This window comes from Maylandia zebra, linkage group LG14 (genome assembly GCF_041146795.1).
Source record: "Maylandia zebra isolate NMK-2024a linkage group LG14, Mzebra_GT3a, whole genome shotgun sequence".
Lineage (NCBI taxonomy): Eukaryota > Metazoa > Chordata > Actinopteri > Cichliformes > Cichlidae > Maylandia > Maylandia zebra.
This window is the reverse complement of record NC_135180.1, coordinates 26,048,307-26,065,076: the sequence shown is the minus strand read 5'-3', so window position 1 is coordinate 26,065,076 and position 16,770 is coordinate 26,048,307. Positions and strand designations below refer to the sequence as shown.

At 40.4% G+C, this 16,770-nt stretch overlaps 1 protein-coding gene across 1 annotated transcript; it reads left to right on the top strand.

Moving 5' to 3' along the window:
- Positions 1 to 6,709: 6,709 nt before the first annotated feature.
- On the top strand, positions 6,710 to 14,356 carry LOC101485868 (extracellular calcium-sensing receptor-like). Its single transcript, XM_023152721.3, has 13 exons — positions 6,710 to 6,837; positions 6,991 to 7,159; positions 7,250 to 7,402; positions 7,490 to 7,690; positions 7,871 to 8,007; positions 8,065 to 8,107; positions 8,183 to 8,377; positions 8,497 to 8,627; positions 8,753 to 8,849; positions 8,995 to 9,118; positions 9,300 to 9,772; positions 9,854 to 9,934; positions 14,000 to 14,356. Exons 1-13 carry the CDS (start codon positions 6,710 to 6,712, stop codon positions 14,354 to 14,356), a joined length of 2,289 nt encoding a protein of 762 aa, XP_023008489.2.
- Positions 14,357 to 16,770: the final 2,414 nt, after the last annotated feature.

Genomic DNA, 16,770 nt, shown 5'->3' with positions numbered 1-16,770 from the left:
ACAAATCTTCTTTATTTTGGTACCAGTACTGGTTTTATTTTGCTGTATTTATCCGCGACACCTTAAAAATATTGTCGGACATAAACAAAAAAGGTTGAGGACCACTGCTCTAGAATACCTTGAGTAGATTTCCTCAAAGTCCTCCAAGTGCTGGATGAACATATGGTTAAAATATAACTTGATCAACTAGTGATCGCGACTAGAAAAGTTTCATATCTCAAGAAGCTTCTCCAGTTCTAAACCAAATGGTGTAGTCCCGGGTATTAAATTCCTAGTGGGAGTTGTCCCTTAACAAGGTTGTTGATCCACTATTGATCATGTACCTCACCACATGCAGCAATGTGTGAAAAAGGCATGGGTCATTATGAGCAGATGTTTCAGGTGAAGTCATTGTGAGACCGTGCCTCGCCCTATTATGTGACCCACTGAGAGCGTATGACCGAAGATGTGAACTGCATTGTTGGTACCTACAGTGCAGTTTTGAGATCTCTTTCCAGGTGCCTCAAACCCCATTCAGATCTTGCATCAGGTGATCTCAATGAGTCATGAACCTTCCGAAGATGGAACACAGTCTTCTGTCCCCCTTCTGTGCTTCATCACCCCCAAAATGAATCAAAGCACCCCCAAAGATTTCTTACTTTTTTTTGACAATATTTGCTGTTTGTGTGACACACTACTAAAAATATAAAAAGCATACAGTACTTGTTTGAGACATAACATTTTAACAACAAGTTTAGATAACCCCCCTCCCAAAATGGTTTGTTCCAACTTGGCTCTCCTCTGCTCTGGCTCTAGCGCCGTTGCTGCCAGAGCGATGGTGGCTGAGACGCAGCGGACCGGAGGTGTAAGTGCCTGGCTTAAAACAGGACATATTAGCTGCATTTAACCTTCAGTTACTCTTTATATAGTTAGGTAGGAGTCAGACCATGTTTCTTTTTAGCCGAAAAACATTACACCAGGTAACCTGCTGTGTTGAAAACTTGTTTTCTGACAATGTTTGCTACCCTACAATCCGTCCTGCTGTGTAGTAAATTCAGCGACATTTGACCGTCCTGTTGCTCCTATTCAAATTCATACAGCCTATTTAAAATCTAAAACTTTAAATTGTCCGCAGCCTACTCTTGGTTACCACTGGCCTGTTTGTAATGAATACTAACTAGCTAACTGACTGAATGCCCATTAACCTTATAACTCCTGTTGTGTGTGTGCGTGTGTGTGTGTGTGTGTGTGTGTGTGTGTGTGTGTGTGTGTGTGTGTGTGTCTATCTTTTATTAGATGTTCATGTGGTTTGGTTATTTGCCTTTTGGTTGAAAGTAGACTGAGAGAGGACTTTTTGTTAGTGATCTTAATAGAATTTTTTTCATATTAATGTAATTTTTCATCTAATTGAATCTATTTGTGTATGATTGTCAGTCCAAAGAGGGAGAGAGGAAAGAGAGGAACGTGAGGAGAAAGGGCAAGATCAGGAAGAACCAGGTAAGAAAACAGACAGGGAATAGTGACATGCAAAACAGAAACTGTTAAACTGACAAAGAGAAAAAAAACCTGATTTTACTCACACAATCTGGAGGTTGTGTCCTCCCTATATTAAAGCTGCTATACAGAATCTGCAAAACAAACTGGGTTGAAACATTTTTGACCCTCTTTAACAACATTCCAACATAACATTGTAATTGATTGGAGAGATTAAAATTAATGATGTGTTTTTATGTGGTTCAGCCACAACTCTACTAAAACCTCAGCCAGTTTTAGGTAGGCCAACTTTTGGACTGTCCAGTTGTCTGTATGACTGACGCAGTACGTAGATCACATTTGCACACTATCAGAAAATGCCAAACGGTGCCCTGGTGGAGTGTGGAGCTGTAAAGAGAAGCAGAGTGCTCTGTTTATATTCTAAAAATGTTTTAAGCTTGTTTTAACGATTCTGTACAGCAGCTTCAAATGTTTTCCAAAAGCACACATACACTTATCAGTGTTTCTCAAACTTTTTACAGTGTGTACCACCTGATAAAAATGTCAAGCTCTCCTAAGTACCACTATGAAAGCATGAAAGTCATAAATGTTACAACACAAAATTATTATTATTAAATTAGTGAAATTAGTATCTGCAATAAAGATTTTTTCATACATTGTATACATTCTACCACAGGCAAAGTTGCCTCCATTTTTATAGCTTTTATTAATATTTTGTAATAATTTATTCTGTTTTGGGAGTGTTTTTTTTGTGCATCTGTATTATATTATACATACACATTAAAAGTGAATCTCTGTCCAAAAAGTGCACTCAGTTTACTTTTTACTCACTATGAGCATCATTCATTATTCTCCCCCGGTAATTAAGGTTAGGATATGTATTTTTTCTAATCCATTCTTCTTTTGCAGCATTTAAATAACCTTGATCAGATTTGATGGTTTTGTTACAGACTTTTCAAAAAGTGTTTTGCTTTTCTTTCACAAATGTGGGGATTAAATTGTGTTAAAATGTACAAAACAGTGATGTCATGTTTTGTGACGAGAACCCAGGCACAGAGAGACTTGATGAATTTAAGAATCTTATGATTTAATAAAGAAATTTGCAGACTTGCACAGAGATGGTAAAATTATGATGACTGATAAGGGAGACGAAGACAACAGACGATGAGGACAGGGAGGAACAGGGTTTAAATGCACCAAAGTGACAGTCAGAGAGAACTCGGGACAACATTTAAGGATGCAGGGACTGACAGAGACAGGTTTATCTTGCCTGGCTGGGCAGCTCTCTGGACGCTCAGCACCCCCAAAGCTCTGATCCTAGAATTGCGCCTGCATAGCGCATAGTCTAAGCTTTATGTTCCATAGTCTGGCCTCTTAGCCTTCACAGTTCATGGCTTTCACAGTTCATAGCCGTCACAGTTCATAGCCGTCACAGTTCATAGCTTACACTATTTCCTGCTCTGTAATTAAACTAAGCACTGTAAATAAAGCACTGTATTCACGCCAGCTTTGCCTCCCTCTGTGTCTGCACTCACCGCCTGGCCCTCTTGGCTGTAACACTTTCTCACCTGTCTTTCTGTCTCCTTTCACTTTTTAAAGGTTGCTATGTTAGAAAAAATGCTTTGCCCTGCCATGCTTGTTATTGATGTGGTAAATAAATAGTTTATGAAAATATCACTAAATCTGTCATTTATTATTTTAATATTCAGTAATGATCATGTCTCACCTCTAGTCTTCTCTGTCTTAATTTCAGGTTTCCACCATGTGTTGTAGATAGTTCAGGAGGTTAACAAAACCAAGCAGTCTTTGGGTTTTGGCTAAGTACTGTTTAGAATACCAGAATAGGGAGGATTGTGTAGGTTTAAGTTTATTAGTGTCATGAACCGAAGTTCCGTGCGCAAGCTGGACCCAGAAGCAGAACACACACACCAGGGTAGGAGGGAATAAAGAAAGCAAATTTATTATAACTAAAGGTGTCCCGTGAGGGTAGCCGAAAAAACAACGTATGGAACCAGAAGAAACCGAGGGACTGGGGAGGTGAACTGCGCAGGGAACGCCGAGAGCGGGGCTGTGAGAAGCTGCAAAACAAAAAAGAGAAACAGATTACTGGGGTGCGGAATAAAGGCAGCATACGAGGGAAGGTGGAGTATACGTCTTACGGAGGTAGCCGGGCTGAGTGAACCAGGGGGGGGGCTCCAAAAGGGTCGAGACGGCGAGGCTGATAGTGCTTCCGAATCTCAGGCGGACAGGTGGACAGGCAGGTGGCTCGCAAAAACGCCGAGTTGTGATCGCTGAGAGGCGACTACGGACTGGCGTGGAGCAGCAGGTAGGGCAGGATTAAATAGTCCACCTGGTGATCGCCTGGGATGGGATGCAGGTGTGGGGTTAGCAGCCACGCCCGTGGGCGTGGGCATCCCAACAGCACCCCGGACGCCGGGCCGCGGACCATGACAATTAGACTGATATATATATATCAACAAGACAGTGTACATCACTGTCACAACAGTGTTTGTTTTCATTCAAAGGATTTATGGTTTTTCCTATAATGGTGGGCTGGTCTCTAGTCAAAATGCCCAGGCCAATTTTTTTGTCCCAGTCCAGCCCTGTATGCATCTCATCTGCAGTCTGGAGTTACCTACATCTTCCTACTCGGAAGGCAGAATTTCCGAATTCCGAGTACAATTGAAAGCACCACGACTGCAGTTTCCGTATTGGACCTAAAAAGCGCATATGACGCTGTGACGTAGACTAAAATCATAGCGGCAGTCGACGATGGTCCAGGTGTGTGATTTCTCTCATGGAAATATGCACATAATTTTTTCCTTTCTGTTGCTAGGTGGCACAGTGCACTTGTGACAGGATAGTGCTAACATGTAAGCAAGCTAGAAGACTGGCATCCTTGCTGGGTATCCGGTTAGGGAAGCAACACATTAATAAGAGAATTCTGAGTAAAACCAATGTTACTTTCCCTAGTAACTAGCTACTTTGAAAGTAACGAGTACCTTGAAGTAACTGAGTTACTTTTGATAGAAGTAACTAGTAATGTAACTAAGTTACTAATTTAAAGTAACTTACCCAATGCTGTTTATTACTATTACTGAAGGCTACTTGCCACACCAATACCAACTAGATTTTTAAATCTTAGTATAAAATGAGTAACAGTAGGGTGGACATTAGGTAAAGCTGCACTTTTTGCAGCGATCTCGTATAGAAAACTATTCCGTGCGTATAAAACGGGCTCGTAGCTGAAAACTAGCTCTACTTTGTTGTCTGGGTCAACTTTGCTAGCGAGAGACAGAGAGAGCAGTTGAAAGGCTGCTTCAACAAAACGTATTTTTTTTTTGGAGGAAAAAATGAACACAATGTCCAGTCGAGTCTTAATAGCTTACTTACAACTGGGCTCGTCAGGCACTCTTTGCCTGCAGTGGTAATTATTATATTTACATGCTTCCATCTCCCATTTATGGTTGGTGACAACTCGTACTTTTTGACTCTCCTTTTTCCCCCTCCCTCACGCTCACAGGCACATACTGTAACGGGTATGGCAGTCCATTCTCCCTGCAGCACGTAATCGTAATACACTGCCCATGAGGCTACATTCTTTAGCTACAGTCTATACTCTGCCTATTGCCTTCATATTAAAAAACTTTTCAAACAATGATTTTAAAAAAAAAATATTCGCTTTATTATGCGGGTCGCAAGTAGGGGTGACATGGCCTGAGACTGCGATTGACACACAGGCATTAGAGCCTCTTAATGCGTGTTTTATTTGGGTTTCTACCGGTGTGGAATTACCAAAAATAGAGAGGGCATAGCCCAACATATGAAACAGAAAAAGACTGCAGTGTAATCCATTTATTTCAACAAAGTAATTGTATTCTGAATATCATCTTTTTAAACGGTAACTGTAACGGAATACAATTACTCATATTTTGTATTTTAAATACATAACACTGGTATGTATTCCGTTACTCTCAAACACTGTGTAAATGCAGAAAAAAAACATGCATGGCTAGTATTGAGGCATAAATAATTCATATTTCACTACAACATCGCATGGATTTTCTGAAAAATATAAAATAATTAAGGATTTCAAATTTTGTGAGCAGAGGTCTGTACTGCAAAGCAAATTCAACAGACCCAGGGCATTCTGTAGTTATCTGGTTTTACTTAATTACCCCAGAGTGTCCCCTCTACATTCACAGGAAAGGTAAGGTGATTGTAGCTTCTGACTAACAAGAAACATAAGTGTGCTGGAAGCAGAGTGACCAAACACTGGAGATAGCTACATATGATGAACAGTTATAATGTGGGAATGCTGGACTGCATCTGCCGGAGATGCAATAAGGAGAGATTGTGGTGGTTTTTAGCACCAGACAAAGGGGAATAATAATATATCAGAGGAAATGAAAAAAATATTATTCTTTTCTGTGTTTTGTAATGAAAAGTGTGTGACTCTAGGAAAACAGCTTAACAAACTTGAATTTAAAGCAGTGGTTCAACTTAAGAAATTAATGATTTGTTCAAGCAGTGTTATCCTCTCTCCTGTTGCACTTTGCTGTGATTGGGTGATCTAATGATGACTCATAAGAAACAATAAAATGACACAAGCACCAGATATATTAAAACACTTCACTGTGGTGTCATACACTATGCTAGAGGACCACTGGTTTAAGCACAAAGTTTTTATGAGTTTACTGTGGATAATGCATTCAACCCTTGTTGGTTATTTTCTTTGGGTGTTTTTTAATGTCTTCTTTAATACGATTTGTATTGTGTTCTTTGATGTTAACATTACTAAGTCACTAAGTGTGGAGGGAGGTGTTGTGGAAAAAGAAGAAGCTGCGATGACAGAGCCAATGCATGGTTTAAAGATCAGGGGAATGAGAAGTGTTGATTCTAGTTTATCTCAGTGTGTAAAACTGGGAGGCAGTGACCTCCCAGCCTTGCACTCTGATGGGGATGTTGTGATTGGAGGGTTTTTCCCTCTGCATTATGTTGTCACTGAGCCACAGCACAGCTACAACAGTAAACCTCAAATTACACCATGCAGCAGGTGAGTGTAGTATAGTGTTTTTTTTTCTTCTTCCTTGTAACACAAAGTCAAAAAAGCATAAGCTTTGACCATATTGCCATGTTTCTATAAGACTGTTTAAATGATATTATTTTATTAAATGAATAAATACGTTATGGAGTTTTTCTTATCTACAGCTTTTATCAAAGAGCCTTTCGCTGGATGATGACTATGGTGTTTGCAGTGGAGGAAATTAACCATAATTCAAGTCTGTTACCAGGTGTTAAACTAGGCTACCATATCATGGACTGCTGTGACCATATCCCCACCGGCCTGCAGGCTCTTTTTTCGTTATTCAGACACTCTAAAACTGTCGACAGTAAAGTTGAAAAATCAGAAGATACTGAATACAATGGTATCAACGGGGAAGGGTTAAAGACTGTAAAACTAACTACAAAAGAAATAATGACCTCATTGAAAAATAGAAATGAAATTTCAAATAGTGTTAAAAACACTGGATATTACCTAAATGAAAATACAAGAGAAGAAATAAAGACGAAAGAGTCTTCCACATGTCTGTATTATTCTCCGGTGCCTGCTGTGATTGGTCTTGCATCCTCTTCCCCTACAAGAGCTGTCGCTCACACACTTGGCCCTTTCAACATACCACTGGTAATATACTGTACAACTTTATTTAATAGTGTTGTGTATTTGATTTGTGTTTTAGCTCAATAATACAGAAAGAAATCACTTTCTCTCTAGGTGAGTTATTTTTCCACCTGTACCTGTCTTACTGATAAGCATTTGTACCCATCATTCTTAAGAACTGTGCCAAGTGATCTCTTTCAAGTTAGAGGTCTCGTAAAGCTTGTCACATTTTTAGGCTGGTTCTGGGTGGGCACAATAGGAACTACGGTGAGATAAAAACTTTTTTAAATGCTACAATGAGACATTTTTAGACAGCAACATGGTTTATAAATGCTTTCTGTATATACATTTCAGGATGACTACAGCCTTTATGGCATCCAAGCATTCTCTAATCAGTTTGGAAGGCAAGGTGGATGTGTGGCATTTCATCTCACCATCCCAACATCGCCCACAATGGCTGAAATACAAGAAATGACAGATACGCTGGAGAGTTCAACTGCTCGGGTTGTGGTGGTGTTTGCTACAGAAGGGAAGCTCCTAAATCTGTTCTTAGAAGTAAGTAGTGATATATAGTGTTATTATGCTCATAATTGTTTTCATGAAAATTGCTGCATTATTTTATCTATGATTTTCCAGCTAGCTCAAAGGAATGTGACAGGGATACAATGGATAGCCAGTGAAGCCTGGGTGACCTCGAGCCGACTGGCCTCACCCCAGTTTCTCCACATTCTACAGGGAACACTGGGCTTCACTTTCCCTGGAGTCAGCATCCCAGGCTTGAAAGAGTTTCTTTTGAATGTCCGACCCTCTCCCAAACCAGGAATGGAATTTTTCAATATGTTCTGGGAAGAACATTTTGGTTGTAAGCTAGAGTTTGAAAGCCAAAGAGCCAAAGACTATGAAGCAGATGATTTTAATGATAATGATAGTTTTCGTTACAACCCAGGTTTCCAAAACAATTCTCTTTATATGGTCGGATTTAATGTGGGACAAAAAAGTTTATTTAACATGTCAGCTTATAAAGACGGTGAATATGCTTTTGAAAAGCCTGTATGCACAGGGTCAGAGGATTTGAGAAACACTGACAGCAGTTATAGTGATGTATCTCAGGTTCGAATATCCTACAATGTGTATAAAGCTGTGTATGCCATTGCCCATGCTCTGCACACTTTTTTGAACTGCGATTCAGCAGGACCTAGCGGGGGATTGTGTGAGAAACACAGCTCATTTTCAAATGGTCAGGTAATTGAAAATATTATAAAATATTTAAAATCAACATTTATGTAATTCAACATTCATGGGATTCATGTGTAGTTTTTTGACATTCTTTGTTTTGTTTTTCTAATTTTCTTTTCCTGTAGTTTCTTCATCATCTGAAAATGGTAAATTTCCACAACCAGTTTGATGAGAAAGTGTATTTTGACACCAATGGAGAGCCTGTCCCTCTTTATGACATTATTAACTGGCAGAAGGACAGCAAGGATGAAATCAGGTGAGCTATATATACATAAAGGTGGAAATGAACTGCATGTTGAAGTAATTGTGAACAATAAACTGTAGTAACATTTAACATTAACCTAATTGCTTTTTCAAATATTTTATGCTACTTTATGCTAGATTTATCAAAGTTGGAACCTATGATGGTTCAGCACCACAGAGAGAGCAGTTGCAGATAATAAAGAACAGTATTGTATGGACAAAAGGACAGTTACAGGTAGGTCATAGTTATCTTGCACGTATTTGATATGACACCTAAAATAAAGATGTTTTAAACTAAAGTAAATTTGATACACTATCTCAGATTCTCAGATACAACATATTTATGCCCGTTATTTTACTTTTCTCTGTTCCTTGTTCAGGTTCCTGTATCTCAGTGTAGTGCTCCATGTCCTCCCGGCAACAGGCAGGCCACACGCCAAGGAGAACCCAAATGCTGCTTTGACTGTTTGCCCTGTGCAGATGGAGAGATCAGTAACAAGACTGGTAGTCTATATATGTTTATTATGTTTATTTTTTTTTTTAATCAATTATTATGTAGTGTAATAAAGAAGGTCATTGAATTTAAAGTTGCACAGTTTAAACCAGAACCATCAAAACATGCTGATATGCAATTAGAAGTTACTGAATGTTTATACACATATATCTATGTTTTGTGTTACGAAAGGTTCTACTGAGTGCACAAAATGTCCTGAGTACTTCTGGTCAGACAAAGACAAGGTGAAATGTGTTGCAGGGGAAGAAGAATTCCTCTCTTTCTACGACACCATGGGTATCATCCTGGTTGCACTCACCCTGCTTGGATTCATCCTGACATCCATCATCACAATTATTTTTCACAGTTTCCGCAATACACCCATTGTCAAGGCCAACAACTCAGAAATAAGTTTCTTGCTTCTCCTGTCACTCAAGCTCTGTTTCCTGTGTTCTCTGGTGTTCATTGGTCAGCCATCTTGGTGGACATGCAGGCTCCGCCAAGCAGCATTTGGGATCAGCTTTGTTCTGTGTCTCTCTTGCTTACTTGTTAAGACCATTGTGGTCCTCCTGGCTTTCCGGACTAGTATATCTGGTTCCAGGGGTTGGAAGCTGTTTGGAACATCTCAGCAGAGGATTCTGATCATCTGTACGACAGCTCCTCAGGTAGGACGAACAGTCACTGTCACTTAAACATGAGTTTAACGTGTGTTTTGGTATTCTTCTATCATCCTATCCTCCCCTCAGATTTGTCTCTGTTCTGGCTGGGTGTTGGGAGCACCTCCCTTTCCATTCAGGAACCCAAACTACCAAGCTTTAACTGGAAAAGTGAGTATATTTTCTGTATTTACCTGATATATCATATCAACCATCAAAAAACGTCCCTATCTTTATCTTCATATCTATATCAATATCTATATATCTACATCTATATCTGTCAGGTACTGTGTCCAGGCAGGCAGGAAAAGACCCAAATGCAGACTCAAAGAGACAATAACTTGAACTTAAACACAGCTTTATTGCTGGACCCAAGCAAAACAACACAGCTGTCACTAATTAACAGACGGGACCAGGGAGACGCAAAACCAGAAACATTAACATAGGATAAAGACTGTGAAAGTAAAACAGGAAATGATGAGAAAACACACACCGATGAGACCAAGAATAACAGAAGAACACATAACAGAGAGAACTATAATTACAATACAAAGAGAAATACATAATCCAGAAAGTATAACCTAACTCAAAAACATAAACACTGGATCACCAGACCCAGGACCGTGACAATATTTATCTATATATATATGTATCTCCCGATAGATAGATAGATAGATAGATAGATAGATAGATAGATAGATAGATAGATAGATAGATAGATAGATAGATAGATATTGTCACGGTCCTGGGTCTGGTTATCCAGCGTTTAGGTTTTTGAGTTATTGATCTATATATGTATCTGTCTATATATATCTGTACATATATATATATATATATATATATATATATATATATATATATATATATATATATATATATATCTGTACATATATATATATATATATATATATATATATATATATATATATATATATATATATATATATATATATATATATATCTGTACATATATATATATATATATATATAAAAAAAAAAAACACCCAGCACGCCCCTGCGGGCGGTTTATCCTTCAAGCTCGGGTCCTCTACCAGAGGCCTGGGAGCTTGAGGGTCCTGCGCAGTATCTTAGCTGTTCCCAGGACTGCGCTCTTCTGGACAGAGATCTCCGATGTTGTTCCTGGGATCTGCTGGAGCCACTCGCCTAGCTTGGGAGTCACCGCACCTAGTGCTCCGATTACCACGGGGACCACCGTTACCTTCACCCTCCACATCCTCTCGAGCTCTTCTCTGAGCCCTTGGTATTTCTCCAGCTTCTCGTGTTCCTTCTTCCTGATATTGCTGTCATTCGGAACCGCTACATCGATCACTACGGCCATCTTCTTCTGTTTGTCTACCACCACTATGTCCGGTTGGTTAGCCACCACCATTTTGTCCGTCTGTATCTGGAAGTCCCACAGGATCTTAGCTCGGTCATTCTCCACCACCCTTGGGGGCATCTCCCATTTTGACCTCGGGACTTCCAGGTTATACTCGGCACAGATGTTCCTGTACACTATGCCGGCCACTTGGTTATGGCGTTCCATGTATGCCTTGCCTGCTAGCATCTTGCACCCTGCTGTTATGTGCTGGATTGTCTCTGGGGCATCTTTACACAGCCTGCACCTGGGGTCCTGCCTGGTGTGATAGACCCCAGCCTCTATGGATCTTGTGCTCAGAGCTTGTTCTTGTGCTGCCATGATTAGTGCCTCTGTGCTGTCTTTCAGTCCAGCTTTGTCCAGCCACTGGTAGGATTTCTGGATATCAGCCACCTCCTCTATCTGCCGGTGTAACATACCGTGCAGGGGCCTGTCCTTCCATGATGGTTCCTCGTCTCCCTCCTCTTTCTTGGGTTTCTGCTGCCTGAGGTATTCACTGAGCACTCGGTCAGTTGGGGCCATCTTCCTAATGTATTCTTGGATGTTCGTTGTCTCATCCTGGACTGTGGTGCTGACACTCACCAGTCCCCGGCCCCCTTCCTTCCGCTTAGCGTACAGCCTCAGGGTGCTGGATTTGGGGTGAAACCCTCCATGCATGGTAAGGAGCTTTCTTGTCTTTATGTCAGTGGCTTCTATCTCCTCCTTTGGCCAGCCTATTACCCCAGCAGGGTACCTGATCACGGGCAGGGCGTACGTGTTGATGGCCCGGATCTTGTTCTTACCATTCAGCTGACTCCTCAGGACTTGCCTGACCCTCTGCAGGTACTTGGTGGTTGCAGCTTTTCTAGCGGCCTCTTCATGGTTCCCATTCGCCTGTGGGATCCCCAAGTACTTGTAACTGTCCTCTATGTCTGCAATGTTGCCTTCTGGTAGTTCAATCCCCTCAGTTCTGACTACCTTCCCTCTCTTTGTTACCATCCGACTACACTTCTCCAGTCCGAACGACATTCCAATGTCATTGCTGTATAGCCTGGTAGTGTGGATCAGTGAATCGATGTCTCGTTCACTCTTGGCATACAGCTTGATGTCATCCATGTACAGGAGGTGGCTGACAACTGCTCCGTTCTGTAGTCGGTATCCGTAGCCAGTCTTGTTAATGATCTCACTGAGGGGGTTCAGGCCTATGCAGAACAGCAGTGGGGACAGAGCATCTCCTTGGTAGATCCCGCACTTGATGGTGACTTGTGCTATGGGCTTGGAGTTGGCCTCTAGTGTTGTACGCCACATCCCCATTGAGTTCCTGATGAAGGCTCTTAGGGTCCCATTGATCTTGTACAATTCTAGGCATTCCAGTATCCAGCTGTGGGGCATTGAGTCATAGGCCTTCTTGTAATCAATCCAGGCAGTGCACAGGTTGGTCAGTCTGGTCTTGCAGTCTCGGCTGATTGTTCTGTCTACCAGTAGCTGGTGTTTTGCGCCTCTGGTATTCTTGCCAATTCCTTTCTGTGTCCCGCTCATGTATTGACCCATGTGCCTGTTCATCTTAGCCGATATGATGCCTGACAGGAGCTTCCATGTAGTACTGAGGCAGGTTATTGGTCGGTAGTTGGAGGGGACCGGTCCCTTCTTGGGGTCCTTGGGGATCAGGACCGTCCGGCCTTCAGTTAGCCATTCCGGGTGTCTCTCGTTAACTAGCAGCTGGTTCATTTGTGCTGCCAGACGCTCGTGGAGTGCAGTCAGCTTCTTCAGCCAGTAGGCGTGAACCATGTCGGGCCCTGGTGCTGTCCAACTCTTCATACTGGAGACCCTTTCTTGGATATCTGCCACTGTGATGGTTACTGGACCCTGTTCAGGGAGGTCGCTGTGGTCAGCCCTCAGATCCTCTAGCCACTGAGCATTGCCGTTATGGGTTGCATCCTTCTCCCATATGCTCTTCCAGTATTGCTCCGTCTCCAGCCTTGGTGGTGCTGTTCTCTTATTGTTCCCTTGCCACTGAGAGTACACCTTTGCTGGTTCTGTGGAGAACAGCTGGTTTATTCTCCTGCCTTCTATCTCTCTGGTGTACCTCCTCAAGCGGCTGGCCAAGGCTGTGAGTCTTTGCTTGGCAGTTTCCAAGGCCTCAGGTATGGACAGCTTGCTGTATTTCTTAGGCACCTTATTTGTCGCACCTTTCTGCAACTCCGTTAGTTGGCTAACCTCCCTTCGTGCTACTTTGATCTTGCCCTCTAGCCTCCTTCTCCATGGAGGGTACTGCCCCTTGTCGCTGTTCAACTTGTAGCCAAGCATCTCACTGATCACTGTTGCCGTATTGTAGATCAGCTTGTTAGTGTCGGTAATCGTGGTTGTAGGTATTGCCCGTAGTGCTGCATTAACATCATCTAGCAGACCTTCTGAGGGAACTTCACGTAATCTTGGTAATCGGCTACGCGGGATCCAGGTTTCAAGCTTGGCCATGATCCTATTTTTCAGGTCAGTTCCTATATATATATATATATATATATATATATATATATATATATATATATATATATATATATATATATATATATTATGGAATGCCCTTTAGGAAAATATTATATATATATTCCAACCAAAGTCTGAATATATAGTATGATCTTTTGAATATATAGAATGAAACTTGAGTATATAGAATGAAACTTGAATATATAGAATGAAGCTTGAATATATAGAATGAAGCTTGAATATATAGAATGAAACTTGAATATATAGAATGATCTTTTGAATATATATATATATATATATATATATATATATATATATATATAAAAAGCGAGAGAGAGGCTCTGAGAGAATTCATATAAAATCTCCCTGTATTCATACTTGTTTAACATCATTAGATTGTTGTGGAGTGTAAAGAGCCATGGCCTCCTGGATTCTACCTGCTCCTTGGTTACATTGGCCTACTGGCCTTTGTCTGTCTTCTCCTGGCATTCTTTGGACGAAAGCTACCGGACACATTCAACGAAGCAAAGTTCATCTCCTTCAGCATGCTAATTTTCTGGGCTGTATGGATTTCTTTCATCCCAGCTTATGTCAGTTCTCCTGCAAAATTTTCTGTGGCAGTGGAAATATTTGCTATCTTAGCATCCAGTTTTGGATTGTTACTATGTATATTTGTTCCCAAATGTTATATTATTTTACTGCACCCTGAGAGGAATATTAAGAAAGGGATGATTGGAAAATATCAAAGATGAACATTTATATTTTCAGTGTTTTTCAGGGTAACTAATAAAATGCTCACATTTGAATTTGAAGCTAAATAAAATACCCTATGAGAGATGTCTTTGTGAGATGTCTTTGTGATTCTGGATAGTGTTTTAAAATACGTTCAGCTGGAAGCTGGTTCCATAGAAGAGGGGCCTGAAAACTGAAGGCTCTGCATCCCATTCTACTTTTAAACACTCTAGGAACAACAAGTAAGCCTGCAGTGGAAGAGCGAAGTACTCTAATGGGATGGTAGGGTACTATAAGGTCATCAAGATAAGGGCCTGATTATTCAAGACCTTGTATGTGAAGAGCAGGATTGTGAATTCAATTCTGAATTTAACAGGGAGCCAATGAAGGGAAGCCAATACAGGAGAAATATGCTCTCTCTTTCTAGTCCTTGTCAGTACTCTTGCTGCAGCATTTTGGATTAACTGAAGGCTTTTCAGGGAGTTTTAGGACAACCTGATAATAATGAATTACATTAGTCCAGTCTAGACGTAATGAATGCATGAACTAGTTTTTCAGACAGGATATTTCAAATTTTAGAGATATTGAGTAAATGGAAGAAAGCAGTCCTACATATTTGTTTAATATTTGCATTGAGGGACATATGCTGGTCAAAAATGACTCCAAGGTTCCTCATAGTGTTACTGGATGCCAAGGTTATGCCATCCAGAGTAATAATCTGGTTAGATGCAATATTTCTAGGTTTTCATGGCCGAGTGCAGTAACCTCAGACTGATCTGAATTTAGAAGTAGAAAGGTCATCCACGTCTTTATGTCTTTAAGACATTCCTGCAGTTTAACTAATTGGTGTGTGTTATCTGACTTCATGGATAGATAAAGTTGAGTGTCATCAGCATAGCAGTAAAAATGTAAGCTATGGTTTCTGATGATACTGCCTAAGGGAAACGTGTAATGTAAACGGAATCAGAACCATGTGGAACTCCATAATTGACCCTATTGTGTGAAGAGGACTCTCCATTTGCATGAACAAATTGGAGTCTATTAGATAGATATGATACAAACCACTGCAGCACAGTACCTGTAATACTTACAGCATATTTCAATCGCTATAATAAGATATTATGGTTAACAGTATTGAACACTGCACTGAGGTCAAGCAGGGTAAGCACAGAGATGAGTCCACTGTCAGAGGCCATAAGACAATGATTTGTAACCTTCACTAAAGATGTTTCTGTACTGTGATGAGCTCTGAAACCTGACTGAAACTCTTCAAATTAGTCATTCCTCTGCAGATGATCTGTTAGCTGTTTGACAACCACTCTTTCAAGAATTGATATAAAAACAAGGTTGTAAATTGGTCCATAATAGCTAAGTCTGATGGGCAAAGAGATGGCTTTTTGATCATCGGCTTAAATGCTGCAAGCTTGCAGGCCTGTGGTACATAGCCGATTATTAGAGATAGGTTGATCATATTTAAGACTCAAGCATTGATTAATGGCAGGACTTCTTTGAGCAGTCTTGTAGCAATGGGGTCTAAAAGACACATTGATGGTTTGGAGGAAGTAATTACTAAAATTGACTCAAAGATCAATTGGAGAAAAAGACTAAATGAATATCAACGGTACTGAAAGTAGCTGTAGATAATGGTTAAAATTTTATTTGTGAAGAAATTCACAAAGTCATTACAAGCTAATGTTAAAGGAATGGTTGGCTCAACAGCGCTCTGACTTTTTGTCAGCCTGGCTGCAGTGCTGAAGAGAAACCTAGGGGTGTTCTTATTTTCTTCAATCAGTGATGAATAGTAAGATGTTCTAGATTTCTGGAGGACTTTCTTATAAAGCAGCAAACTTATGAGTTATCTGATGTAAGGTGCACCTTTGAGAGTTATACAAGGGAGTCAAGTGCTTCTGATTAGAGGCTCTCTTTTCATAGGAATTACAGTATCTAGAGTCATACGTAGTGAGCAGGTAAAATTATTAACAAGATAATCGACCTCTCTTGGAGCAGAGTTCAGGTAGCTGCCTGGCTCTGTGTTAATAAAGGACATTGAAGATGATAACAGTCGGTGAATTACATTCTTAAACTCAGTTACAGCACTTTTAGGAAGACATCTACTGTGATTAATTCCATTCCTCATTCCTGTGTAATTACTTTTTGTAAATTTAAATGTTATTAGGAAATGATTAGACAGGAGAGGGTTTTCAGGAAACACTGTTAAATGTTCAGTTTCTATGCCATATTTTAAAACAAGATCTAAAGCGCGATGAAAGTGATGAGTGGGTTCTTTTACATTTGAGAGAAGCCAATTGATTCTAATAACAGATTAAATTCCGTGTTGAGGCTGTCATTTTTGGCATCTACATGGATGCTAAAATCAGCCACAATAATTATCTTATCTGAGGTGACCACTAAATCAGATCAACTCTGAGAAATC

Bases quoted from the DNA above. Each gene is read 5' to 3' on its own strand.
- LOC101485868 (XM_023152721.3), top strand. From the start codon at position 6,710: ATGATGACTATGGTGTTTGCAGTGGAGGAAATTAACCATAATTCAAGT. The intron at 7,160-7,249 runs GTAATATACTGT...CTTTCTCTCTAG, and splicing joins GCCCTTTCAACATACCACTG to GTGAGTTATTTTTCCACCTG. The intron at 8,628-8,752 runs GTGAGCTATATA...ACTTTATGCTAG, and splicing joins GACAGCAAGGATGAAATCAG to ATTTATCAAAGTTGGAACCT.